The sequence below is a fragment of the Anguilla anguilla genome, chromosome 8 (genome assembly GCF_013347855.1).
Source record: "Anguilla anguilla isolate fAngAng1 chromosome 8, fAngAng1.pri, whole genome shotgun sequence".
Classification (NCBI taxonomy): Eukaryota; Metazoa; Chordata; class Actinopteri; order Anguilliformes; family Anguillidae; genus Anguilla; species Anguilla anguilla.
In genome coordinates, this window is record NC_049208.1 from 17,291,983 (window position 1) to 17,306,567 (window position 14,585).

General features: G+C 40.8%; 1 protein-coding gene across 6 annotated transcripts in view; it reads left to right on the plus strand.

The window, feature by feature from the left end:
* LOC118234714 (sodium channel protein type 4 subunit alpha-like) overlaps positions 1–14,585 on the plus strand; it is an 86,690-nt gene that overhangs the window by 66,128 nt on the left and 5,977 nt on the right. For all 6 annotated transcript variants that reach the window (XM_035431492.1, XM_035431491.1, XM_035431493.1 and 3 more), the window contains 7 exons: positions 4,143–4,263; positions 6,476–6,630; positions 8,167–8,340; positions 10,568–10,690; positions 11,960–12,232; positions 13,353–13,406; positions 14,347–14,484. In XM_035431492.1, the coding sequence (XP_035287383.1) occupies positions 4,143–4,263; positions 6,476–6,630; positions 8,167–8,340; positions 10,568–10,690; positions 11,960–12,232; positions 13,353–13,406; positions 14,347–14,484 (1,038 nt within the window). The remainder of the gene's footprint in view (positions 1–4,142; positions 4,264–6,475; positions 6,631–8,166; positions 8,341–10,567; positions 10,691–11,959; positions 12,233–13,352; positions 13,407–14,346; positions 14,485–14,585) is intronic.

Below are 14,585 nucleotides of genomic sequence, written 5' to 3' on the forward strand. Positions count from 1 at the left end.
GCTCTGAGTAGCTCAGCACAGAAAAAATACATCAGAGACCACACACACACACACCTCCCACGCACTAGCCTCCATGAGGTACTGAAGGAATATGAAGCCGGTTTGGAGAGATTGACCGATTGAGTGGTCTTTGACGCCCCTTACCTATTGTCACTGCCGTCTGACTCAGATCTGACTCACAGAGTTCTTGTGGAGAGGTTAACAATTTCAGAGTTCCTCCTGCTCTCTCCGCCTCTGCCTCTCTTGTGCTCTCTTGTTCTTGCGCGCTCTCTCTAACTCTCTCTTTCTCTCTCTTTCTGTCTCACTGTCTCTCTCAATCAGCTGGCTGAGGGAATGGCATGGGTCACTAACAGCTGGCTGTGGTCAGATTCTACGGACAAAAAGTCATGGATTAAGCACTGCCCCCCCCCACCCCCCCACCCTCCCAGCTCCTGTCCACCACCCCGCCCTCCCCCCCCCCGTCCCTGCCGCCCACACCATTCCCATTCTACCGTTCTCTTTAAATCCTCTGTTTCTGTCCTGCTCTGAACATGTCACTCACAGAAAAAGAAGCTTTCCCTAACAATTTATGAATATATTTTTGGAATAAGGGGCTTATTAGGAAGATGCTTTGTACATACCTCCATTAGAACATAGTAAAATATTGAAGCATTGTTGGGAGACAACCAATTTTTGTTGTTCTGTTATGGTTAGGAATTTGAACCGGAGATATATAAAAATACCTGAGGTGATCTTTCACTTCCCTGTTTTTCTCCATTATCTTCCCATGGGCCTGTGGCCTCTCACTCTGGGGCTTAGCCCCCTGGTGGGATTTGCACCTCAGATTAAGGTGGGGGGATGGGGAAATCTCTATATCAAAATCAAAGCTGCTCCACAAGGCCATGACCCTGAGGCACCCATCCTGCTATCTGGTCTTTCAATACCTGTCCATCCGACTAATGCGGCTGTAATAGTGCAGTGTCTTCAACGTCCACTAGATGGCGATACTGGGGTTGAGCGGCTTTCTTCAGTCCTTAGTCAGGAACATGGTATTGGACTCCTGTGACTCGTGGGATTTGGTTCCGCCCATGTATTCTATTATCTGTACATTTCTTTTAGGGCGTTGCTCATAGTGGCAAAAAAATAAATAAAAAGGGCACGGTGTCACTGTACGCAACTGACAACCAGCCCACTTACATTATTCATGTTCTCACACTGGAAAAAAAAGACTATATATATACCTCATGACACCTACTCCTCTGTCATTTGATTGGGTCACCTGGACATCTAGCAGGATTTAATGGATTCATTGGCTGGTAACCCTGTCACTGTATCCGTGTTAATTAAAAAGAACGTTGTTCAAGTCTCCCCTGCGGTTAGTGGTGAGAAGTGATTAATGATGATAAATTAACTGACAGCCTTTCCTTGGAGCGTTCGGCTTCCACTGCTTTTGATTCCCAGCTCTTCATGCATGCCTGTGCGTACTGTGTGTCTAATGAGAGATTCAGAAAGGCTCATTAATGAGGAATTTTTAAACAGATAATTTCCTCTCTAATTGGTTTGAAAACCACTTCTGTGACTAAACTTTATCAACCCATACATGTAGTTCAGAACAAAATTCCGGGAAGTTATTTGTGAACATATATAAATATATACATAATAACACCAGTGAATACCAACTAGTTACTAATTATTGATTGGGACTTGTACCAACTGTTATATAGTATTTCTTGCAATATATTTATTTACTATTTTTGCCAGTAATAAGCCATTCCTTTGAAATTACATTTTTTTCTGATTGCAACTGCCTGGAAAAAATATTCAACCGAATATTAATGTCTGCCTGAATCTTGAAATATGCAAATGGTGAGAAACAGCTTGGTTTGCTTGCAGCTGTACATGCACCTTCAGACCACAAAAATAAAAACAAGAGCAGGGCTGGCTCTAGCTTTTCTGGCACCCTAGGCAAGATCACAAAGTTGTGGGGTGGGGATGCGGGGGTAGGGTTTTTTAAATTTCTTTTTCTGCCCCCCCAACATGATTAGTGTACCCCCCCCCCCCCATACAGATGCCACTCTAGGCAGGTGACTGCCTATGCCTTGAACCGCCACCGAACAAGATTTCAGGGTTGCCTACACCGTATAGCCTACATTCTGTACTAATGATCATCTAATTAGTGCCTTTTTTAGGACCACCGTTAGACCTTCACAGCAATAAAAGGGAATGTAGACCTTTGCTACGGTTCATTAGCAGACTACAATGCGGAAGGCATTAACATTGAATATTAATCAACGGCTAATCAGAGTGTGAGGAAAATGTGTGAGGCAAAAAAAAAGAAAAACTGCGTCTGCGTATGACCGCGAGCGTGGCGAGATAAAGACATTCCCTCAACAAGCTGGTTGCATTCTCTGTCTGTCTGTGCAGCTGCGTGACTAAACCCTGCTTACCCTTCATATGAGCTTTTTTGTCTCAGGTTCATTGGGTGATTATAATGGTGAACCCACCAGTAGGTCATCTGACAGGGATAATCACTTTAAGGCCAGCTCTGGGCTAAATAGATCTGGTCAGTGGGGTGGTGGTGGGAGGGGGCAGCGTAGCTGGCTAGACGATTGTCAATGCTTTCACTGCTGTTTGAAAGCATTCCCGATCCTTCAGTGAGCAGCCTATGTGAATACCTTCAGCGTATCTTCCAGCCTAGTAATAATAACAATGATAGTTTCACCACTGGCTCCTAAAGTGGGATTAAATGGCCGCTTCTCCAGACTGGAGTCACATCTGAAATGATTTTGCCTTAATTTCAGTCTGTCATGGTAAACGTGTATCCATTACAGGACTCCAGAAGGACTTTCATTTCAACCTACATGGTGCTCCCATATAATGGTTGCAGGACATATACGTTCTAATCATATGGAGCTACTGAGAATAGACTGCATGGATTCCATTGGGGCCATTTTACATTATTTTAGATTTTTACGTTACATTACATTACAGGAATTTGGCAGACGCTCTTATCCAGAGCGACGTACAACAAAGTGTATAACCATAACCAGGAACAAGTGTGTTGAAAACCCTAGAGGGAAGTACAGTTCCAAGTGCAGGGAGCGACCGTATAGTTTAAATTGGACACTGTATGTCAATCTGATCAACACAACCAAAAGCAGCAACAAAGCAGTCTAAGTAGGCATGAGTGCAATAACTAAAATGAACTTAAGATAAACAGCTTACTTAGCTACGAACCTAAGATTACATAGTCAGTTAGAGACTACAGTGAGGTAGGGAGGGATGGGGAGAGGTGCAGCCTGAAGAGGTGAGTCTTCAGTCGTGGCTTGAAGGCGATCAGGGTCTCAGCTGTTCTGACCTCCACTGGCTCCATCGTGGAGCCAGAACAGACAGGAGACATGACCAGGAGGCGCAAGTGCGAAGAGGGGGAGGTGCCAGGCATACTGAGGTAGCGGAACGGAGGGGTCTGGCTGGCATGTAGGGTTTGAAGACCTAATGGAGGTATGCTGGGGCTGATCCCTTGACTGCCTGGTATGCTAGGACCAATGTTTTGAATTTGATGCGAGCCATAACAAGATTTAGATTAGTTTGCAGTGTGGCTCATCTGAGCCATTCTAAATTGTATTATTATTGTGTTAATGACTTTAAGGATAACAGTTGCAATCTCTATTTATTATTATTCATGTGTGTTTCGTTTCATCGATGAGATGTGAAGCTCTTTGCATGTAATCCTGTAAACTCTAAAGCATCTAAAGCTCACTGGTGTAATTAACCTGGCACTAATTTATGTGAACAGCCGCAGTGTGATTACTACCGCCTACAGTGATTCCCCGACAGCAAGGCTGCAGGAGAGATTCCTGTGAAGAACACCCACCCGCATGTACGGAGAGGAGTGTGGGCCCGCGACAGGTTCCCGCCCGACGCGCTCGGTAGCCGCGCGCCGCGGCGAGAGATACAATTAGCCCGCTGAGCTAAAGACCAAAGGTGCCCTGCTAAAGGGAGCTAATCACGCTCCCATTCATTCTCAAGGGTGCGGCGCGACCTTTCCGTGATGTACGGTCGCGCGCTAACTGACATCGCCGAACTCCGTTCCGCACGCACGCGCGCTGTCGCCGCGCCCGCGACGAGTGGAGCTGATGAGAGTTTCTTCCTCCGTTCCGCAGAGAGACACTCAGAGCATGTCAGAGGGCAGTACCGTTGACCTGAGGAAGTCAGGTGATCTGCAGGACGAGTATTCCGAAATGGACGAAGAGACCATGGACCCCGAGGACTGCTACCCCGAAAGTGAGTGGATCCCCAACGCTGAGAGTAGGACCTTAAACCCGCCGCAAATCCCATGTTCATCAGATCCTTTCAGAATAAATCACAGAGTCACAAAGAGTCACACAGAGTTATGACCGTATTCACGCAGTCTGTCAATATGGTCATAAGACCATGCAGATGTCCATGAATACCTTCTTAAAACCACCATTGAAGTCTGTTCGGTTTGGGTTTACCAGACCTCTGCGGATATGTTCACTGGAAAGTGTTCTTATCCAAGATACTGTAGTTTTAACGTTCACACTCAGTTTAGTTGTCTATATGTCTGTGTTATCCATAGCCAATAAATAACAATGCAGGTATTAGACAAGATGCTGTGTTGTGTGAATATGGCTCAGGATGTGTCTGTGTTTTACTTACTGAGAGAGGATGAGTCAGACATCCTAATTAACTTTGTATGGAGGAATTCCCTTGATATTTCTTACAGCCCTAGCTGTCTTTATTCTCCAGTTAGCAGAAGTAATTTTGATTCTGTAATTTCTTCAGATTTTAAATATTTGATGACCCCCCCATGCATTTTTTCCCTATTAATTAATGGATCTCACGTACATGTCCATGGAGTGCCATCTTCCGTAAGCACTGAACCTGAGTGCAAAGCAGCAGATGCAAGTGTGGTCTTCTCTGACAGATCTGCACACAGAATTATGCAAAGCTACTTGGAAATCATCTTGGCTCAAAATGGTGTTCAGTGAACTGCGCATGAATACCCTCCAGGTAGAGTGCAGCTGCATCAATTACTGCAGACCTCATCTGTTCTGAAATGGACTCATTATGTCTGGAATCCCATCGTTTCATCATTGTTTTGGAAATGAGCTGCAAGGGAGAAGTTGTGCAACAGGAAATAGAAAAAGCCTCCACAAAGAATAAGAAATGTATATAATAATAATAATAATAATAATAATAATAATAATTATTATTATTTTTATTATTGTTGTTGTTGTTGTTGTTGTTGTTGGTTACATTACACAATATGTAATATTAAAAAGCTCTTCCTGTAGAATATACTTTGGAATGTGGTTATTAATAGTTTATTAAATATTTATAGCTGCACCATAGTCTGAAGAGTTATACAGCAATGGTTATCATGTGCGATTATCAAAAAGCCCGGTGATATGCCATTAAAGAGAACCGGATGAAATTTCCTCTTTTCCTCCAGGTTCCTGTTAATGATATAAAACCAACATGTTTGCGTGTGGGAAGAAACTACAGATGCAAAGCTCACGTATCACAAGTAACAGTCTAAAGCCAGCTGTGTACAGTATGTACAAGACAGGTTCACTCCCCTTGTTACGTAATGGTGAACTCTGCATAGTAATGCATTGCCACGGCCATTTTATCTCCTTACCATCAACGTAATGGTCGTTAATTGCTCGATAAAACATTGGCGCCAGGGCGCTAAGCGTCCGTGACTGCCAAGAAAGCGTTCGGGTCTCCTTTCAAATCGAGTTCCATGTATAGTGTTGCCATAATCGCGTTATTAGGCTCGCGGGCCATAAGTTGATTTGTCGGAGCTGGGATGGCGGTAATGGAGACAGTCAGATGGGCATTGGATGCCGTAATGCGATTTCGCGACAGCGCTCCGCCGTATGATGGAGAGCTTTTAAAGCTGGCGGTAACCGATACTGGGAGTTCTGGTGCACAGCAGTGTCCATATCTTATTAAGGGGCGCTATGAGATTACATAAGACACTTACCCTCAGCGGGTCATTTCCTGGTCTAATGCTAGATGAGAATTGGGGTTAAAGGGGCACGTCGGTAAGGTCAGTAGGATGCCCTGTTAATGCCACTGCTGAAGTGCTGCTTCCTTGGCTTTGTCAGATGTTATCAGACAGGGCAGATTCATAAGAGTATAATGACAAGGCTTCGGCTTCCCACGCACAGATGCAGACAGGGATTACTGTGCAGGCGTGTTTCTTTGTGTACATGTGTGGCTGCATGTTCCATAAATGCTCCACTCACTGGAATCAGGTTTCCTGTGATGCAGAAATTTTTTCACATTTTTAGAGTGGTTATATGAAAACTACTACAAACAAAATGTAACACAGACAATTGTGTTTTGGTTGATCAGGCCAAAAAATGTCTTGTAAGACTTTAAAAAAAAAAAAAAAAAAAGAATTTTCTCAGAAAATGTAACGATTTATTTGGTATTGACCTGATCTGACGGCCTTCCTTGTCAGTTTGCGTCCGCCACTTCCCGTGCTGTAAAATTAACACCATGGATGGAATGGGACTGTCCTGGTGGAGACTGCGGAAGACCTGCTACCAAATCGTGGAGCACAGCTGGTTTGAGACCTTCATAATCCTCATGATTCTGCTGAGCAGTGGTGCTCTGGTAAGCCCCCCCCCCCCATCCCCCCAACCCCCCACCCCCACCCCCAACCTCTGACCTCTGTCCCATGACCTTCTCAGCACAGCTACTCTAAATGTACAGTCTTTAGATTCTATTGTCTTTTTATGATATTTTTCTCCAAAAGAGACATTTCTTTCTGTCCTGTTACTGTTTATTATTTACAGACAGTAGTTTATTTTAATAATATGTACAATCCTTTAGCAGGAAAACTTCTAGAAAGTACCTTTCCAGTGAAACTTATATGCATAAAAGCTAAAAAACTGTTTTACGATTGCGCTTTGAAAATAAGGTATCAAGTAAGAGTTCATAGGGAAGGGGTTTTCAACTGGATTTGACCCCCAACCAGGCTGAAAAAGCATTCCTGAGGATCCCATCATAAGTTATAAAGGGTTGTATTTAAGAAAAGGGTCTCTAAAGGGCACGTGCAGATGGGGAGAGGAAAATGTGATTGCGAATTGGCGGAGGGGAACTTTTAAGTACAGGTTGGGGGGGCTGAGAGTGTGATTGTGGACCCCCTACTGTACCTTCGCTGACCCCTATGTGAAAACGCAGGATGTAGGGGATAACCTTTCATATTACAGCCAAGTTGGGAAAAAAACTACAGAAAAAGCATATAGAATTTTTCCCACTTAGAAAGTTTAGAAATAATTACAGTGCAGACCACCTGAATGAGAGCACAAGCAATGATTTTATGCTAGTTGCTTGGTGAAAATACCTTCAGGCCACTATCCAGCTGTGAAACTCCCACTCGGTAAACCTCCACATGTTATTATTTGCATGGGCGTGCTGACATTTAATATTCTTACTTTGTAATTAATGCTAATGTCAATAATAAAACATAATAACCCCGGTGAGGAGCATGGCAAGAATTTAAAAGTACTGACACCTTGCAGAAGGGAAACCATAGCAATTTTAATTCCAACCTATCAATTTAAAAACATAGTTGCCCATGAAGAGTCTTAGGCATAGAAAGAAATTTAACAGTTGCAACTAAGTCCCCTTCTGATATTCTGTACTCTAACAGGGAGATATACACATTTGCTGCAACTCAGTCCAAGGTCATTGCACATTGCCTATAAAACTGTAAAAACTGTATACAGCAAAAATTTTAAAAATATAAAGAATTTATACCTACAGAAATAAGCAGGGAGTACACGCAAAAGTAAAATTTTGTGTTGTATTCTATTCCTGGTTATGCCTTCACAAAGCCCAATGTTTTGGCAAATCCTTCTTCGAAGGAGTGCAATTAGGAGTGCTGGAACAAATTAGTATTTGCCATGGTAATGAACCACCTGCAGTCAGGAGAGTGACATGTACTGTAGTAGCTATAGGATCCCATTGAATATGAAGACGAGGGCCACATTGTTTTAGACTAGACAACTGAAACATTTTCACCAAAATGTGATCATTATACTTTGATTTATAAGGCCGTAGCTTGTGTGGAGCATGTTGGGCCACAGTGTGCAACTCGTTCATCATAGAGAATTGACAAATGTGGTTTATGTGTCTCCTTGACAGGCGTTTGAAGACATTTATATAGAGCAGAGGAAGGTGGTGAAGGTAGTTTTGGAATATGCCGACAAGGTGTTCAGCTATGTCTTTGTCCTGGAGATGTTTCTCAAGTGGGTGGCATATGGATTCAAGAAGTACTTCACCAATTACTGGTGTTGGCTTGACTTTCTCATCGTAGATGTAAGTAAAATGTTTGTTTTGCATATATTGTTTGCTTCAGTAATACTGCTTTATTATTTAAAAGAAAGACATTTAAAAAAAGAATTTTATTTGAACCTACTACTTGTTCATATAAAATAATTGCTTTGCTGTAGAATAGAACTTTTGAATATTTATTTCCATGGTCCTTGATTTTATAGTTTTTGTAGGACACTTTTCTTCTGTGGATTTTTATTTTTGTCATAATTAATTTATAAAGTGCTTGAATGCATACAAAATGAATATGTCCTCACACTAATACCTGAGTACCAAATACTCAGGTGTCTTCCTTCCCTCACATTCATATTTAACTGACATTTCAAAGGCACTGAGCATGCTCAAAGGCATATTCAACTCTGATTAGTGCCCCAGTCATTCATTGCTACAAAGCAGACAAAATGTTGACTCTTACCAGTGCAATTTATCGTGAGAAACCATTTTGGTCTACCTGCCTTCGGTAAGATGCTGTGCTCTGACTATAACAGTTCCTGCATGCTGACATATGACTCGATTGCATATTACAGGAAAATGAAATGTGCAGTCTTTTAAAAACTGGGACTGCAACAAGAAAATGTGTTGTGATATTGTTTGTGACAACATAAACACCCACAGCTCTGTTCTTTGAAAAGGAAGATGTGTTTCTCGTGAGAGGCCTTGTTTTTGAGACACCCAAGTGCTTCAGATTATCTACAACACAATTTCAGGAGTCACAATGTTATAGCAGGAAGTCTATTACTGCTAAGATGATTTCACATTTAAAGAGAAAAGAAACAAGATAAAGAATATATGGAATGCTTTGTTTTTGTTTGTAAGTATGAAATAACTATTTGGGTATCCAGTAATGGGTCCTACTTTGTCCACTGGTTCACAGTAAAATGCTACATGTTAAATCAACTGATAGAGTAGCTTTTACTACGTTTCATCCCCTTTGGACTCATGAACATTTATTAGACTTGAATTAGCACTTACCATTTTATTGTGTTCTGATGAAAGTTTAAGAGGTCCAGGGAACGTACAATGGAACATAATTGACAAGCCTTAATCCCCAACACTTTTATATTTATATGGTGTGCAGGTTCATTGAACACTGCAGCCCTTTTCCATGATCTGCAGCACAAAATGCTAAAGCCTTCCCATGAAGCCACCTGTTGAGCAATCATTAGCAGCCATCACATTGCAGTACCTGAATCATCTCAATTAGTCATTCAATCATTGCTAATTATGCACAGTCGAGTGTTGATTCACAGCGAAATGCGCACGGCTATAGACCTGTTATTTACCTATTTCATTTTTCTGTATCCATGACAACATGTCAATAATACATTATTTTACCAGTAACTGAATACCATTCCCCAACTGTTGAGAGAAACATAATATTTATATCATATTTATATATGTTATATATAGTATATCCAGATACTTTTGGGCATGTAGTGTATTGCGTATGTATATAAAGTATGTGAATGTTTCAACCGAGGACAAATGATTTTTGCGCTTGGCAGTCCCATCCTGTGGGATTGTGTGGACGTTTCCACTTCCTAATAACAGCACTTACCAATGACTGGGGCAGCTCTAGAAGGGCAGAAATTTACCAAACTGACTTGTTGGAAAGGCGGCATCCTATGACAATGCCACGTTGAAAGTTACTGAGCTCTTCAGTACAACCCATTCTACTGCCAATGTTTGTCTATGGAGATTGCATGGCTGTATGCTTGATTTTATGCACCTGTTAGCAATGGGTGTGGCTGAAGCAGCTGAACCCACTAATTAGAAGGGGTGTACCCATACTTTTAGCCATGTAGTGTATATGTGTATATACACTAAATATATATATATATATATATATATGCTTGCAGGTTGTATCAACTAACATCTCACAATATGTGTTAAGTGCACCACGTGGTTGCGCATTTCTTTCAGAAAACCTTCCTTTTTCTGTGATTGTATTTCCTCCTATAACAGGAAGTGTGTAAACATCTGGCAAGTTATTGAGCCGCTGTGATAAACTGGTTTTGTGCACGTCTGTCTCTGTAGGTGTCTGTGATAAGCCTCATAGCTAATTCGCTGGGATGCGCTGACTTCGCATTTCTTTCAGAAAACCTTCCTTTTTCTGTGATTGTATTTCCTCCTATAACAGGAAGTGTGTAAACATCTGGCAAGTTATTGAGCCGCTGTGATAAACTGGTTTTGTGCACGTCTGTCTCTGTAGGTGTCTGTGATAAGCCTCATAGCTAATTCGCTGGGATGCGCTGACTTCGCCGCCATAAAATCACTTAGGACCCTCAGAGCTCTCAGACCGCTAAGAGCACTGTCCAGATTTGAAGGCATGCGGGTAAGATTTGCTTCTCTCACACTTTCAGGGTTTTAACACTTATTTCTCTCATTATCCCTCTGGCAGTCCCACCCCCCTCCACCGCCCGCCCCCCACCACCCCCCCTTCTCTATTTTACTGCATTTGTTTCTCATTTCATGATATTAATTAATTGTTAAAAGGTAACACAGGGCTATGAGGCGTCACAAGATATCCCCAGCATTATCAGTAGACCTTTAAATACAGTGTTAAGATAATCACTTTAACAATAACCCATTCTAACACTCGTTTAGCAGTGTAACCATTCAGTGCCTTGTTCACATGAGAAGAATGCTGATCGCTGGTAACACCCTTCCCTTGAATTTGACTGCCCATGTTAGCATCAAGAGTTAATTTACAGTCAGTCCAGGCTAGGCAGCGTAGCTTTCTTTTCAGTTCAGTTTCAAAACCTACTGTATCCATCTGAGTCCCACTGAGTCTTGATAAGAAGCAACATCACTCAGGATGGAAAAATAGTTATTCACCTCACTTACAGGTGTTCCATTTCTTCTCTCCTCACCTGGCAACCCAGTCCCAATGTTCTGTGTGTGTTCCCTCTGCAGCTTCGATAAATTTGTTTTTGGGAAAGAGTTGTGCCTGTGTGCACCAGGAGAAAAGTGCCTCTCAGTACAGCCCGGAAGTGTTTAATGAGTCCACAACACCCGTGTGTTGTGTATTAGGGTCCTCGTCTCAATTCTGTATAACACCATGTCTGAATTTTTAGTTACTCTAAACCATCCACAACTCCTCAACACTGAGTATTAATATTCATTTTGCTATTGAAGTTGCATCACAGCTATTTTTCTGCCTTGTCTGCCCTGCTGTCTGTTTCTCTCTACTGTTTATACTCTGCCCATTATCAGCCTAAACAACCGATGTGGAATTCTGATTCTGAATGAGCACTTTTTACCAAAATGTACTGACATTTTAAAACATTAAAATGTAATTTAATGCACATTTAAATAATTTAAATGTATGACTGACAAACATCTTTATGACTGGTTGACTCATGTTGATTTACTAAGTGTATAAACCTGTTTGATATTACACATTATGTATAATGTATTATTAAACGCACAGTGTAACAATGACAATATGATAGGTGCAATATATAAATGACAAACATTACTGTAATCTGCACATTGTGTCTGAATAACCATGAATGAAGAAGTGTGTATAGTCTTGAGATCATTTCTGCAGGTGGCATCAGGCATGCTAGTTTCACGCACTGTCTGGTTTCCTTGGTGACAGGTGGTGGTGAACGCGCTAATTGGCGCTATTCCCTCCATCATGAACGTGCTGCTCGTCTGCTTGATTTTCTGGCTCATATTCAGCATAATGGGTGTCAACCTCTTTGCGGGAAAGTTTGGAAGGTGCGTCAACCAGAAAGGGGACATTTATAATGCCTCCGAGGTCAACAACAAGTCTCAATGTAAGGCCATGAATGACCCGCAGTACTACTGGACCAAGGTGAAGGTCAACTTTGATAACGTGGCCTCTGGCTACCTCTCACTTCTGCAAGTGGTAAGTATGGCTCGTTGTCCAATCCCTTCTTTGAGACTTTTCTCCTCTCTATTTTTAAACAAAATTTGCTATTTGCTATTTTCTCGAAAGACAAAAGTCAACAGACGTGTTGTGCAGGACTGTATTTTTAGCCTTGAGGGCCCTTTTTGCAGACTTCTGTGCTCTTCAAGAGTACTTCTCATTCTTCATCTTAGATTATTTGGACCAGTAGCCTAGCAACAAGTCACTTACTGCTGCTCCATCACTTTACTCTGGCTTCACCCAACACAAACCTTTCATTTGCATCTAGGAATAGTCCTGTCCCCAGTCATTCACCAAAGCCAGTAATTACTGGTAACCAAGGCGAAAGGCCAACTGTCGTGATTTTTGCTGATAGGTGCTCACTCACTGTGAAGTGAACTGCAAATTTCATTCAATTTTTCCCTCATGGTCTGCCAGGAGGAAGCCCACATTTTCCATTTCCATTGCTGGTCAGGAGGATCTTTTTCCCCATTTTCATTTAATTTGTCCATTGGCCTATTTTAAGGCTAGTAGTCAGAACTGGCAGGGGTTTTCACCAGGTGTTGAATAATACTAATCAGGGCCTAATGATAATTATTGGTTTCTATATGTGACAGACTTTATATTCATTTGAAGTTTCAATAAGTCACCTCATGCCTAAGTAAAAGCATTGGGAGCTTGTATGAGCTATTGCCAATACCAAATAATATTCATTTATATATAGCTCGTGTGTCTAGGTGTATAATAATTAAAAAGCAATCATGTCCCCAAGTGTCTCATTAAGCCTATAAGCACACACTGTATATGCAGTATAAAGAGTTTTAAAGTTTATTGCATTTTTTTAGATGAGCATGAGAAATGTATATGATATTAAATAAATACATTACTTGAGATAACAGTTTATTTACATTTTATGAAATGTAAATCGGGCCATTAGCCTGGCTGCTATCCAGCTAAAATTTAGCATTCCGTTGTTCATCGTCCAATACATTGTAATAATTGGTTAAAACGTGTTGCCAAATTCTTGAAGTCAAAATGAACTTTTATAGGTATAAACTGTATGGGTATATAATAATAATTCATGTAAAATCTAACGCTGTTGTAATGTACCATTTTTAAGGCAACTTTTAAAGGCTGGATGGATATCATGTACGCAGCTGTGGATTCACGAGCTGTAAGTAGTGCCATGCGATCACCTATTATAAATATATATATATATATAAATATTACATATGTGTGTGTGAGTCTGCGTGCATGTGTGTGTGTGTGTTGGAATTGTTTAGATTATCAACACCATTATCCAGACTACATCAATCATGTATGAATCACCAAACAGTAGTTTATGTAGAAAAAGCAAAAAGGTCAAATTGGATGATTTTGATTATATCCAGGCTATAGTAGCAGTAGATTAGCAAAAATATGTCCAAAAAGATGATTAATTTAAAAAGACAGGATTGGAACAACCAAAAAAAAATCATTATTAATAAAGTTATGAAAGTATAAGTACTGTGACAGAAATGTAAGCAAATCAATAACGGAAGCACATAAGCATAATTTAATGCTTTTTATTGTTTCATTCAATCGTATTTGCATTGACAAGACTGAAATATTACTTCATTTTCTTATTTACAAGCATTTAATAAAGGTAATCCTATGCCCAGCTAAAATGTTTTCCTACTTGGTCAGGGTTTGTTTATTTCATATCATTCTTGAGTATCTTAAACAGGAATCGTACAATCTGCACATGTCCAGTAGGAAAGACAGGTACAAAACCAATAGGAAAACTGACATGACTACTATAAAAGGCTAGAATCCCTAATTTTTTATTTATCGCTTATTGGATCAAGAAAGCTGTCGCTGTTGTATGAGGTGTTTCCTCACATATAGATATTATATAGTTAATGTTTTGCTTTATTTGTTTTATGTTTATTTTGCAAATATTAATACCCTGTGTGCAAACACTGAATGTGCAGGAGAAAGAACTGATTACTGAAAAAAATACTTTTCCAGATATAATGTTGGGGTTAATGGTGTACATTGGATATTAGTACCATACTTGTTTAACATCAACTGTTAACACGGCCTTTCAACAGTGAAATATTCTTTTGCAATAGGTGGAGGAGCAGCCCATCAAGGAAGTAAACCTGTACATGTACCTGTACTTTGTCATCTTCATCATCTTTGGGTCCTTCTTCACCTTGAACCTCTTCATCGGTGTGATCATTGACAATTTCAACCAGCAGAAAAGAAAGATAAGTTTCATTCTGCCACCTTCCAGCAGCTCAATAGTCCTGTCTCGATCTAACCCATGCATTAAAAACTATTCACACAGTGTAGCAGTAGTAATAATAAT